Below are 14,129 nucleotides of genomic sequence, written 5' to 3' on the forward strand. Positions count from 1 at the left end.
AAAAAAATCGCGAATATCGTTTTTTCCTCTTTGATTTCAAGACCTATTTAAAAACAACTTAGTTTTTTCTCGAGCTTTTCCCATAAGTTAGCTTTGATGTCTGCATCAAGGGATTGCAGTGGAGAGAGAATTCTTTGCATTTGGAATGGTAATGATCAAAATTCCTGCACAACTGCTTAACAAATTGCAACAATTAGCACATTTTCACTCTCTGATTAAACCTTCTAATTCTCTCTTACAAATTGCAACAAATTACCACAATTTCAATCATTGGCTGCAAAATTTGTTTGATCATTGACGATGATTCTCCTTTTATCTCAGTGCCCTGGTCTGCATTGCTAATCCAGCGTTAAACATGTGTCAGTTATCTTCAAATTTATATCTTAATTTTTTTTTCATTTGATAATATCGGTATAAAATTTCCTTTACTCTTCAAATGTTAAATCTTTTATTAGAAAGTGTTATTTGCATAGCTAAAGGCGTTTCATATTGGGGTGGGTTACATGTTTATACCTGTAACCTACGCCAATATTAAACGCCTTTAGTTATGCAATCAAACTTTCCACTAAAAGATTTAACGTTTAAAGAGTAAAGGAAATTTTATACCGATATTATCAAATGAAAAAAGAAATATTTTATAGTCTCGTCTCTCGAGATTATGAAATACTTTATTTCATTTTTGTGGCTTTTTATAAACCATGACAGGTTTATCCATCATTATCAAAATCTTCGAATTCATGTTAAGATTAAGTATACATTTCGGCGCATTCAAATTGGATTTCCTCTTGTGATGCGTAAAAAGCTCAATGCATTGATATTTGGTTGATTTTTCTTGTCTGAAAAGCTCATTCATCTCTGTTCAAGAAGAATCAACTATTGTTTAAAATGAAACATTGATTGCTTATAAGAGCTTATAAGTAATAACTAAACCAATCAAAATAGTTCACGGAAGTCAACCACTCTCTTACCTTCCCAGAAATAAAGCTAAGACGCAAATACATAAATTAGGTAGTAGGTTCGTCGACCTCCTATTTCCAAAAGTTACTCAACCAACAATTTCATTGTTTTTGCTGCGTGTTGTAAGATTGGAAGCCATTACATAGAGGAGACATATTATTGCGAGTTTTTTATGCAAACAAATCTGAGCTGGATGTTGATAAATTGGGTCTTAAAGAGATTTTTCAAATCGTCGAATTTTTGTTGGTAAAAAGGTGAATGTCCAAACAATTCTGTTGTTTCCAGTTTTCCTGAAATTTCCTAATCACACTGATACAGCGCAAACAAATAAGCATGATAATTCTACAAAACAATTTTTAAAAAGTGATTGAACTTGCTAAGCGGAACCCCAGATACATTCCTCGAATAGTTCTAAGTTTCATGACTCATTAGATCCCACTTGATCATCTAATAACTATTACAGTTGTGTGTGGCCATTCACTATCAACGATTCATGTCTACATTCTCGCGAATAAAGTCCTCCCATCGAAAAGTGATGGCCTCGTGGTCTTGGTATCAAAACTAATCACGTCGAGTTTCTTCCAACCACAACCGAGCAGATCAGCAGAGCGGTAGTCGCCGGCCGGAGAAGTTCGGCACGCTTCATTACCTAACTGTGACCCGCGCTCGAGTGCTGTGGATTCCTGTTTATTGATGCATTTTTTTCTTCTTCTTTCGTTTCTGCCTAGTCAAGTTTGATGGTTTTATACATCTCTACAACAACAGCTCGCGAGAAATGTGAAGGTATTATCTTCTTATAGTAACTGTTTGAGCTGGACGTGTTACACAAGCCTCAACGACGCAAAAGTGAATGTATTTCACCGGGCTTAGGGTTTCGCTTCTCCGTCAAGGAAGGCACAATGCAACAAATTTGCGAAAGTATTGGTCTCGATTCGGTTAGGTCTTCAGTTAACTGGTTTCGCAATTTTTGCCAACAACTGTTTCTTCCCTGTTGCTAAGGGGCTGATTCTCTGTTGACTTTGGCTATCTGGCGCAACAGGCACAGGTCGTAGGCACTCTACAGCAGTGATGATAGGCGCTGCTGACTGCGCTGCAGGAAGTTGACTGAGCACATTTTTTTTCGTGTTTCTTTTGGCTAAAGCGCTTGCGTGTTTGGTCATCGCCCCCTCGGGGGAAAAGTAAAATCAACGAGGTCAATTCTCATTGCACCAATTTCTGGTTCAATGGTGTTGGAGAATGGGGACTTTCTTCGCAACTGTAACTTTAACTCCCATTCGTTGACCAATGTTATGTAAATAAAAATAATCAGTCACATTGAGTCGTATTTTACAAAACTTTACAATGGCAACGGTCATTTATGGAAACCTGCTTTGGAAGTTAGTGACAATCTTATTAAAACCACATGGTGAAATTCAGAATGACGAACCCATTCACACAATCCGCATTCGGGGTGGCGAGCACATGGCCCAACGTGTGCTTCGAGGGGATTGGGATTTTAGCCAGACCGGTCTCCTCACTAGAAATTTATTCCATTAGGTTCGAAAGAAATTGGCGAACGAGCTCAAGTCAACACCACCACAAGTTTAGTTATCGTCATATGTGTTTTCATCTTTTTCTTATTCGGTGTTGGTGGCAGCATTTTTAAAATATTACAAACACTGTCCAAGCGACTGTTCTTACACATACGGCTAAACAAGCTTCCGTCTTCCATCGGTGTATGATGAGGGCCGGTAAACTTTCTTTTTGCCGGGTAGGCATCATGTATGTCAACAATCAATTCATTGCGGATTTTGCGTTCATTGGGATTTTTTTTCCTGAATCGCTTTAACTTTTTGCATGGTGGAGTAACTTGCTTTTTATAAGTACTTATGCAAAAATCCTTCCTGCTTTCAAGAATGAGATGAAGACGTTAAACTTAATTTCCGTTTTTTTCTTGAAACCCTCGCAATTATTGAGATTCATTTTTTATCTCAACCCCTGTTTTAAATATGTTAAATTTTGCTGCTAAGATGAGTTCGGAAATCTGATACAAGTGCGTTGCAAGAAAGCGCCTGAATGTATATAATAGATCCAGAAGAACTCGCATCTGTACCACACTCTCAGCTGTCGTGTCTGGTCAGGCGCAGATTGACCGACGCATAGGGCTGAGATAAAAGATCTCCACTGCTGCCTCTTCTTCGATGCCCATCTGGATTCCAGTCAAGCACCTCTCTGCAAATCTTGTTTTTATCTCTTCGCAGCGTGTACCCAATCCATCTCCACTTACGTTCCCGAATCTCGATTTCTAGCGCCTTTTGATGACACCGGCAATGAAGTTCCACGTTTGAGATCCAGTTGTCAGGCCACCAAGCGCGGATGATGTTCCGCAGGCAGGGATTCACAAAAACTTGCAGTTCGCTTTAAGACTCACTGAACGACATCTGGATGACCTGCTCTCACGCCGTATCAGCGGAACATTTTTCATTTCTTTCCATGGTTAATTTACAGCAATACGGATTTGACGTTTGAGTTGAAGAATCGGATTTTAGTTCGTAGAAAGATCTGACGTGAGTACCAGATGTTTCGGAGACTTGCAAACGTAAATCGGGCTTTTCCGATCTGGGTTTCGATGTCTTTCTTGGTACCACCATCAGGCGTAATCTGGCTATCAAGATACTGGAAGCACTCAACTTTCTCAACATATTGTCCAGCTACCACGAAATTGGAACGAATTTCTGTGTTGATTTCCATCGACTTGGTCTGCCTTGGACTTGCCTTGGAGCTTTCGGTGAGGTCGTCGAGTTTGCTCTGCATGTCTTGTAGTCTTTGGGCAAGCAAAACATTATCGTCTGCCAGGTCAAGGTCGTTCAGTTGCTCCATTGTTGAAGGATTCCGCGGCAATCCTCGGTTTGGTCTACAGTCAATCGATCCAGTCAAGATCTCATCCATTACGATGAGAAAGAGTAGCGGTGATAAGATACATCCTTGTCTCACTCCAGCAGTTACCGGGATTGGATCAGACAAGACACCGTCGTGCAGAACCTTGCACGAAAATGCCTCGTATTGTGCTTCGATGAGAGGGTTCTCTACACTCAACCAATTCGACACATTGAGGCTATGTGTCAGCCTATATAGATTTTTGCAATTTGTTTCACAATTGAAAAATATGTGTCTCGCATATAGCCAAAAAACATAGAATGCTATGTGTGGGGCACACATGAAATGCTTAAGTGCAACTAATACAAGTTATTAAATTTGGATTGTAGAGTTTATTAGTTGGAGAAAATAAGTTTAATAAGCTGTTCTGCTGTCAATTACTCAAATTTTTATATCAAGTCATTAAAAAAGGGAGATTTTTCAGTATATTTACCAAAACTTTTTTTTATAAAAACTTTATTTCTGAATATAGTTTACTTTACTTACAAAAAAACATACGCACATAGTGGCTGTCCGGACTGGCAAGCAACTTCAGGCCCGTTTCACTGCCAATCATCGAGTTGGCATGTCACCCGTGTTCAAACGGTCCAAGACCCTGCCTTCTTGCATGGACCTTAATAGCGCGCTTGATTAATCGGTAAAAAGTCTAAAATCGCATCCGGGCTCTATGCTTCAGTAAGCCAACACTTTCGGGCACCATGTCACCTTCACACGAATGAAAATCCTGAAAACAATCACAATAAATGTTAATTTTCAATTGTCCAGTCCTAATTGTTGGCTTCAAACTTACACCAACACAGCAAAAACTCCAGAAGTGACCGCTGAAAAGGATCGTCCACCTCCGAAAACATTTTAGCAGGGCTTAAGTGCTTTCTTTGTTGGTTCCATCGCAACCAAAAACAAACTTTTCGCGCGCCATTTTGGAAACAAGCGGATTAAAATCATCGAAATCAGATTCGATGATTTTCAGACAGGCTTCGCACGCTCATTTCAATTTAGTCAGCTCAAAATATATATTGAACATACATATTATGTGTCGAACAGCTTCATGAACGTATGTGTGGAAAAACATACTATCTAAATGTGGATTTTTTGCAGTGTAGTTTCTCTGGGACTCCTCGTCGCCTTAGAGCCGCCCAGATGTTTTCATGGTTAAGTCGGTCGAATGCTTTTTCGAAATCAACGAACACCAGCAGAAGAGAGTCCTGGTATTCGTTGATTTGTTCCAGTATCATTCGTAGCGTTGTGATGTGGTCCACACATGATCGTCCGGATCGGAATCCAGCTTGTTGCCGTCGGAGTGTAGCGTCGATTTTCTCCTGGATCCTGTTCAGGATCACTTTGCAGAGTACTTTGAGAGTTGTACAGATCAACGTTATGCCTCGCCAGTTACCGCACTCTGTCAGGTCTCCTTTCTTCGGGACCTTTACGAGGATACCCTGCATCCAGTCGGCCGGGAATGTTGCAGTATCCCAGATGTCAGCGAAAAGACGGTGCAACATTTGTGCTGACAGGTCAGGGTTGGCTTTCAGCATTTCAGCAGGAATGCAATCGATCCCAGGTGCTTTGTTGGATTTCATGTTTTTGATTGCCGCTTCTATTTCAGCCAGCGAAGGCGCTTCCGAATTGACGCCATTTATGCGACTTACTGTTGGTGCTTCGAGCTGCGAATTCTGTTGGCCATCGCTATTCGTGACTCAGAAGAGTTGTTCGAAGTTTTGAGTTTTGAGCTGATCTGTTCGATCGGTCAATAACTGACCTGCTCCGTCTTTCAGCGGAATTCTTGCATTAGTCCTTGCGGCGAGAAATGTCATAAAGTAATCGGATATCTCCATTGGCAGTGGCGCTTTCTCCCTCTTCGGCTAAGGAGTTTGTCCAGCCTCTCTTGTCTCGTCTACAAGCTCGATTAACTGCCTTTTCCAGCTCCGCATATCGTAAGCGGGCGGCTGCTTTGGCTGATCCGGTACATGCCTGCTCAATTCCGACTTTCGCCTTTCTCCGATCATCGACCATCCTCCAAGTTTCCTCCGACATCCATTCACTTCTTCTTCCACGAACTTTACCGAGAGCACCGAGAGTACCATGGCTCGTCGTGATAAAGGCATTCTTGATTCCACACCACTGTTCGACTGTTCCGTCTGTCGGCAATTCCGAGGCTCGGGATTCTAGCTGTTCAACGTATGCCCTTTTCACCTCTGGATTCTCCAACCGGCGGACGTCGTATCGACACCCGACTTTCTCCTCGCACCGATGGACACGCGCAACTCTCAGTCGTATTTCGCCAAGGACGAGGCGATGGTCAGATGCAATGTCTGCGCTTCGTTTGTTGCGGACATCAAGAAGGCTCCTTCTCCATTTTCGGCTGATGCCGATGTGGTCAATTTGATTTTCTGTTCGGCCATCTCGGGATACCCAAGTGACCTTATGTGCTGGTCGATGGAGGAAGAGCGATCCACCGATCACCATGTTGTGGTTGCCACAAAATTCTACAAACAGCTCTCCCTTTTCGTTCATCTGTCCCAGACTATGGCGCCCCATGATGCGCTCAATGTCCTGATTGTCGGAGCCAATCTTCGCGTTGAAGTCGCCCAAATGGATTTGAATGTCACCCTTCGGAATTTTCTCTACCACGCTGTTCAGTTGACTGTAAAACTGCTCTTTCTCCTGCTAGTCGGCAACGTCAGTTGGCGCATAACACTGGACCTGTAAGGTTTCTAACCCGTGTTCTAAATCTGGCTACGATTATTCTTTCGTTTATCGGTTCCCATCTAATGAGGGCCGCGGACTTCGCTTAGTCCCAGAATTTCAAGCTTTAGGCGGATAGCCTCTCTAGCAAGTTGTGCCAGTTTGCCTTGTTCGGCAAGGGTTAAAACGTTCCAAGTTCCAATTCGTGTCCTTGTTTTCATGCTAAAAGTCGTCGCCAAAGTTCCAGGTCGGCCATTTCTTTCGGATTCCGTAACAATTTCAAGTCGGGAACAATAGGTTGTTAGCCTAAAGTCATCATCGTGCAGAACCTTGCACGAAAATGCCTCGTATTGTGCTTCGATGAGAGGGTTCTCTAGTTTCTCTGGGACTCCTCGTCACCTTAGAGCCGCCCAGATGTTTTCGTGGTTTAGTCGGTCAAATGCTGTTTCGAAATCAACAAACACCAGCGAAAGAGAATCCTGGAATTCGTTGATTTGTTCCAGTATTATTCGTAGCGTTGTAATATGGTCGGAGTATAGCATCGATTTTCATCTGGCTCCTGTTCAGGATCATTTTGCAGAATTGATCTTATTGATCCTGATTATATACTGTAGCTGACGATTATGGAAGTAACTTTCCCCCAGTCTATCGAAATATTCAGGAATCCTCATCCGCATGAACGACGAGACTACGCAATCGCTGCTTAACTGACGCTGTTGAAGGCATTCTTCATGTCCAGGGTACCGTTTCCTTTTGGTCGTTCTTTCCATATATCGAATTGTTTTTCGGAAACTCCGCTTCCACACTCAATGTACGACATCTGGATGACATGCTCTAACACCGTATCAGCGGTACATTTAACATTTCTTTCCATGGTTGATTTTTCCGTCTGAATCAGGGGTTTTTTTTCTTAGAATTTTTCAAGCGGTACGTCCTTTTTTCTTGTTTTTTTTTTTCTATGATCATGCTATTTGCATCCTTTTTGCACAAGATCGCCGACTGGCAAGCACGTGTGTGTACCCCTGTCAAGTTTTCCGCTGACAGATTGTCCAAGTTCCCACCCTTCTTCGACAAAGACGTTCTAATCGAACTGTGTTGACTTACAGAGGCGTTCCCTTGCCCTTGACTTGCTCGCTCTTCATGAAGAACTTAATCACTCGTCAAACTCGGATTAGGGAAGGTGACATATATAATGGATTCACGGACATCATCACTGCGATAGATTAGGGTTGTATCCACATTCATCAGGTCCAAGTTCAAGTTTGGCAGGACTTCTTAAAGAATTATACCTCCGAGGTTAGTAAGTCGGTATTCCTTGACCCACGTGGTACGTGAGATTTCTACCCGTCTTGGGCTTATAGGCGATACTGTCTACCATAGTGCACAACTCCTCCAATGATCGCCTTGGTGCTCCCTTCTACCTGTCCAAGTACATTCTATTCTCATCTTTTCGTGAGCTGAACTTATGCTAAAATAGGAACCTCCTTGATATAGATGTGATCAATTCATTTAAGACACGTTCTTCAACTGTCTGTAAAAGTGCCCAGGAATTTCGAGTTTTGAGCAGATTAGTTGTACTTGTATTTGAGTCAAGGTTTAAATAGTACATGTTCCCGTTCAAATTCTTATAGTTTTCATGATGACGACCTTAAACTCAGTCTGAGAGTTAACCAACTATTTCAAATTTGAAACCTACAATTCCTACAAAAATGGGTTACTTTTAATGATAGTTTCTTTTCGCTCTATTAGAAAAGACTCAATACTTTTGACAATAAATAGGTTCGGAACTAATCGGGAATATAAGGACGCCCACTAGCTTCGAACCAAATATTTATACGTTTTCTTTACCTTATTGGCACTAATACTGTCCAGAATCCAGAGCGGATTAATGCGCAACGCACCGACCGGAGCCGATGAGCCACCTTCCGGTAAGTCTTTCAACGATTGCAACACCACGTATTTAGCCTTGAGTAGCGAACCGGTAACCTTTCCCTTACAGGTTATGATCAGTTCCCGCAACTGGTCCTGAGGTACCTCACATTTCGGGGATATATAGAATGGTCCACTGTCGGCGAACAGCTCCATCCGGTACTTGTGCCCGAATGCCTGCCGCTCACTGCGGCAGATCTGTGGGGAAGATTATGGATTAGTTTTTCTGAGGGAGAATTTTTGAAGAAGTAACCCGAGTCTCACCTGAACAGCGGGTGAAAAATCTCGCAGCTCAAACTGCTCCTCCGGAAGCCACCGACCAGCTTGGACCGATTGTTCGATCCACCGGTAGTGGATGATCCACAAACCGCGAGCCAGCGCTCGCAGTAAATTGATAGTTCGCCGGGTGCTGGAACTGACTAGATGGGTGGTCTCATTGGTGACTATATCGTCGAGCGAGAAAGCTCCCAGCTGTGCGATTGTCTGCGGAAAAGTTAAAAAGTTACTAAGATTATTATTTGAAATTTTACTACATTACATAAAGAAACAAACCCAATCCCAGACAAGAGAACGGATCAGGATACACTTTTACAAAGTAGCGAAAGAAGGTATAAGCTCAACAACATCGAAAAAAAGGGATCGAAACAAGTCGTATACTTACCGTAGAAGTCCAACTGAATTTACGCGTATAACTTACCAGGAGGTTCTTTTCTTAAACAAATAAATATCAAGTGACAATCCATAGGACAAATGGGATTGGGATTATTTCTTTTTGTTTAAAACAAAACGTAAAACCGAGAGCGTTCAAATTTCTCTAAATTGACATTTTATTCAATGCATTAGATACTACAAAATAAATTCAGTCAACTCAAACAAAATTCTTTACAATTTGTGAAGGACTACGCACTAGGTTTAAAATGTGGGACTAATTTTAAAAACAATTGCAATAATTCATTTGCTTCGTCTGCAACACAATGCAAAGATTGAGGGGGGCTTCGACAAGTTTTGTCTTCTATTAAAATTACAATTTCCACTAACGGGAACGCTTCGTTGCTAAATCTAGTTGTAGAACGTGATTGAAGGGTAAAAAGAACGAATGGAAAATCATAAACAAAACAATTTCATACCTCTTTAACAAAAAGCTGCTGCGGAGCGTGTAGGTTTGTGGTGGCCAACCGAAACGGGCCTACCGTATTGAGAGGTGTGCTGGGCAAGCGCTGTTGCGTTTGCGAAGCGACCACCGAGGGTAGTCCGGCTCCGATGCGACCACCGAGTTGGAGAGCCGCTTTGGCCGATCGAGCTTGGGTGCCCATCAGCGGACGTGGATGTGTGGTTGTTGCACTCTCAAAAAACATGGTGCTACGCCTTGCGACTCGGCTTGCGCTGGTGAGCGGCACAACCGAACTGGATTTGGTAAGCGAAGTGACGGCCACCGATCGTCGTTTGTTGTTGGTGCTTGCCGGGGTTGTTGTGATCACAGTCGTTGTTGTTGCGGCCCCGGGTGTTTTGGTGCGTTTGATCTGGGGATTATCCTCCGGTGGGGAAGGATTGGAGTTTTGGGACTTGGGTGTTAGCGGTTCTTCAATCGAAGGTTGAGCGTTGAAGAGCTTACGCTTGCGTGGGATGGTTGTTACGTTACCAGACGAATCCGCGCTTGACGAAGATTGACGCAAGTCGAGAGAGGTTTTGAATTTGATCAGCTTTTCTGAGGATTTCGACATTTTTCGATAGAAGGTGTCCAGGGAGGTCTGTCGGGCAATCGTTGGCTCGACCGGCTTCGGCGGAGGTGATTTGAGAGCTAGCTCGGCGGATTGAATTCGATCGAGTGCTGGCGTGTCGTTAGTTGAAGGATTTGCGGTTTGTGACTGTTTGTTGATCTGCGAGAGTCTTTGCTCGATAATGTCCATCGATATATCAAAAATAGTTTTACGACGTTGGGATACAGGAGTTTTTGTGGAGCTGAATGTAAGATTTGTCTCGTACTCCTCCAGAAGAGTTTTGTTTCTGATCTGGTTGACGGCAGAGCCTGGAGTGGCTGTTGCTCGAATTGTGGCCGACGGAGTCTTTTCCGGGTTCGGTACTGCAAAAATTGTGTGTCGCTTGTTTATCTGAGGTGTTTCTGGAGTTTCCGGAACCTCGACCATTGACGGAGGAACGCTGGTTGGCGTATATAATGAACGTTGCTTTTGAAGAGATTCATTGCCTGAAAAATAGGATAAAAATACATTGATGAACTTTATTTCCATTAACTTGATATTATTCAAAATGAGTTAATGTTAACTCGCTTTTTTTTAATTTTGTTTAAAGTGTGGTTTTCTGTACAATAATTTTTATGAACTCATTTTCGAATATACCCATGGGAAATCACCTGGGTCTGTAACTTTGTCATATCACAATTTGGGCAAAGTTTTTTCACAATTTTATGATTTTGAGTCCCAAACTTACCCGTCGAGTTAGCCGGAGGATTGAAAATGGTGCTTCTCCTGTTCAACGCTGGCGTCTTTCGGGAGAAATCCCCGACAGTCTTATCAGCCATTTCCTCGTAAACACCCGGTGTGTACAAAGTCCGGCGCCGATTGGTGCGGAACGCTTCCAATTGCTTCGCATCTACCTCGGGAGTTTTCTTTTTCGCCGATGAAGCATTTTGATCACAGGATATATTATCGATGGTGGTCGCAGCCAGTGTCTTCCTGGCACTCGCAGTATCGATACGAGTTATTCTGGCGGCGGTATCAGTCTTATTAGTCGATTGCTCCATCTTTTTGGGCGAATAGATGGTTTCCCGTTTCTTTCGCCCTACAGAGGCATTACTCTGCATCGTGCCGTTGCTAGCTTTACTCATTTCCATGGCCTTTGGCGAGTAGATAGTGTGACTTTTGGGTGGACTATTTTCTTTGGAGGAAATGTTCATTGTCTTACGACGGTTGCGGGTGGATTTTTGTTTATCCTCGGATTGTGGTGGACCCATGGCAGTCGAAGATTCTTCCTCTACACTGGTGATGCGTGGAGTGAAGAGTGTCGTCTTTCTTCTCTGCCTTGCCGAAGCTGTAGGAGTGATCTCTCGGTTCACGGTGATGCTGCGCCTTCTGCTTTGTCTGGTTTCCGATTCCACTGATTTTTCAACCGAGGAGTTGTTAAATAGTGACTTCCGGATGGTGCCAATTGATTGTTTGGGCGTTTCCGCCAATTCTTTGGGTGGTTCAGGGGCGTTCGAGGGAGTCTGATCAACTCCGGCTAGCGAGGGAGAGTTTCTGAAAATTTCCATCAATTTCGAAGGTCCCGCCAGGAGGCGATCAAAATCATCTTGCGGTTCCGGTGTGTTTTGATTCTCCGCCACAAATTCGCTGATGATTCGTTCTAAACCGTCATCGTTGCGAATGCGATGCAACACAGGGAGTTTGGCAGGTGGGGAGGCCACCAATTTGCTCGTGATGTTTGTAGTTTTGCTGTTTGAATTGGACGCATTGGCAGAACTGATTGGAGGACGTTTTTTGCTGGCCGAGTTCGAATTGGCTTCTTCAGCTCGTGGTTGCATCGATTTTTGGCGCTGTTGAATTGGAAATATAAAACATTTGAATGTTAATATACATGTGACGATCGACGAAATCTTTGAAAAACCTTACCCGAATCTTTTTAAATAGTTCAGGATTTTCGTATCGTTCCAAATTTGAAATTGGATAACTTTCAGGTTTCATCAGGCACATGTGCCTCTTGCAACCTTCGATCCATAAGATCGAAACAATTGGGATATTCATTTTCTTCGCTTTCTGGTAAGTCGAGAGTAGGCCGTCTTTAAAGATGACATGGGTTGTGTTTCTGAAATTAAAAAAACCCCTTTAAGAACATATCTCAAACTTCAGTAACATCCAATTCATCTTACTTGTACAGCTTTTCGTTCACCTGAGCACCGAGGGCGGCCACATGATCTTTGATGCCATCGGAGCGATTGTCTGCACCTGAGCGAACCTCCACATACACGACAACGTTTGCCATGATGTCCTGGATGGTCTTTTGCTGGGGACTTTGGCGTTCCTCCTCAGTGATAATGTCCTGCTGTTCATAGGGTACATCGAACTGACCGTAGGCATCCCGTTTGGTGGGGGAACGTAGGGCCCGGAGTGCCCGCATCCTTGTCGTGGCCGACGGACTTTGCAGATCCCGATACAAACGGGCCAGCCGTGGATTGTTCTGATGATCGAGACCGGTCGGTGGAGTTGTGCATCGGAGGATATCTGTAAAACATTAATGATTATTTTTTTATGAAAAATTAAAAAAAAAAAAGATCTTGCATTTTACCATCTGATTCCATGAGCTGCTGGTCGGACAGCGTCATCCCCCCGAGGGAACTACAGAAGGATGCATCCGAAGAAATTGAATCGTTCAGCGACAGCGGCTGATCAACCGGGGTGCTAAGTATTTTCAGTATCAGATTTTCGTGAAGACTTTTCCTACGCGAAGGTTCCGGCGTTCCCTGACTGAAACTTCTTCCGAGCGGCGCCGCTCCTCCTGTTCCGGTTCCCTTGGGAACTCCCCGAGGCGTTTGGGTTCCATCGCCGCTGCTAACCGTGATGGCAGCCGAAACGGAAGTTCCGAAACTTACCGAATAGCGGCGCCGGTTTGGCTGCGATGCCGATTGGGAACCCGGAACGACCGTCGACGGAATGGGACTTTCCATTCCGATTGTCGATTTGCGGGACGCCGGTTTTGAAACTCCCGGCGTATAGCTGCGCATCGCTCGATTCATTTTTGCTGTTTTCACTTCCCTAGTATACCTTTTTATAAATCGCACATGATCACACGTTAAAGCCTTTCAATAAATTAAAATCACAGCAAAATTTTAATTTTTAACTTTTCAGCCGATCCAACGCGCACGGATTTTCTGTTTTTCATTTACAAATTTCGGCAACGGTCGTTTTCGTCATTCGGTCGGTCTCGCTCGTTTCGTTAAGAAATGAACGAAGCGGACGAACATTTTGGACAAAGCTTTCAAGGCGAAATTGGAGCTTTCGAGGAAAAGCTTTACCTGTGGAAATCAAATATGGAAGAAAATCGATGTTTCTGTTTTCGACGCATGCTATGTTATTCATTCACAGACGCGCAGACTGCAGACTGGCGCATAAATTGATTGAAAATGTTTCTAAGACAAGTCACAAAAAAAATAAATTTCGACAAAAAAATTGAGGAAGAATTACTTTAAAAGTTTAAATTCCTATTGAAAAAAAAAAAAGTTTCCAAAAAAGATATACGAAATATGTCATAAAATTTCAACAGAAGTATCAATTAAATATAAGGAATTTAGAGGAATTTACGATCTTCTGGTTGAAACAACGAAACAAATCATACATGTCGAATATACTTAATAACAATCTATCGAAAGTGGTGTTATAGAGTTTCATTCTCTGACCAAAATAATCTCAAATGGAGAGGAAGAACCTATAAAAAAACAAGACAAAAGATTCATCCTGTGTTGAAGTCAAAATGTGCTTTTGGAAAAAAAAAGATATTTTGAGGCAGCTTTTCCGAAAGCAAAAAAATATTTTGCATAACCAAGGGCGATTTTAATTCCACAAAGTGAGGAACAGGAACATTTAATGTATTATCAAATACGAACCCAAATAAGATGTCGGATCCAAATTCTTGGT

At 42.9% G+C, this 14,129-nt stretch overlaps 1 protein-coding gene across 2 annotated transcripts; it reads right to left on the bottom strand.

The window, feature by feature from the left end:
* Positions 1–8,321: 8,321 nt before the first annotated feature.
* Positions 8,322–13,418, bottom strand: LOC129756863 (mucin-2). Of its 2 annotated transcripts, XM_055753904.1 has the most exons (7): positions 12,784–13,418; positions 12,368–12,719; positions 12,111–12,303; positions 10,933–12,034; positions 9,615–10,690; positions 8,752–8,970; positions 8,322–8,685 (listed from the first exon to the last, which is right to left on the bottom strand). In XM_055753904.1, the coding sequence occupies exons 1-7, from the start codon at positions 13,229–13,231 to the stop codon at positions 8,371–8,373; spliced, it is 3,705 nt and encodes a 1,234-aa protein (XP_055609879.1). In that variant the 5' UTR covers positions 13,232–13,418; the 3' UTR covers positions 8,322–8,370. The 2 variants fall into 2 exon arrangements, with proteins under 2 accessions (XP_055609879.1, XP_055609881.1); XM_055753906.1 differs by lacking the exons at positions 8,322–8,685; positions 8,752–8,970 and adding an exon at positions 9,291–9,546 and having other exon boundaries at positions 12,784–13,417.
* Between the last annotated feature and the right edge of the window lie 711 nt (positions 13,419–14,129).

The sequence above is a fragment of the Uranotaenia lowii genome, chromosome 3, assembly GCF_029784155.1.
Source record: "Uranotaenia lowii strain MFRU-FL chromosome 3, ASM2978415v1, whole genome shotgun sequence".
In the NCBI taxonomy this organism is placed as follows: domain Eukaryota; kingdom Metazoa; phylum Arthropoda; class Insecta; order Diptera; family Culicidae; genus Uranotaenia; species Uranotaenia lowii.

Bases quoted from the DNA above. Each gene is read 5' to 3' on its own strand.
- LOC129756863 (XM_055753904.1), bottom strand. From the start codon at position 13,231: ATGAATCGAGCGATGCGCAGCTATACGCCGGGAGTTTCAAAACCGGCG. The intron at 12,304-12,367 runs GTAAGATGAATT...TTTTAATTTCAG, and splicing joins GTGAACGAAAAGCTGTACAA to AAACACAACCCATGTCATCT. The intron at 8,686-8,751 runs GTGAGACTCGGG...TCTTCCCCACAG, and splicing joins ATTTTTCACCCGCTGTTCAG to ATCTGCCGCAGTGAGCGGCA.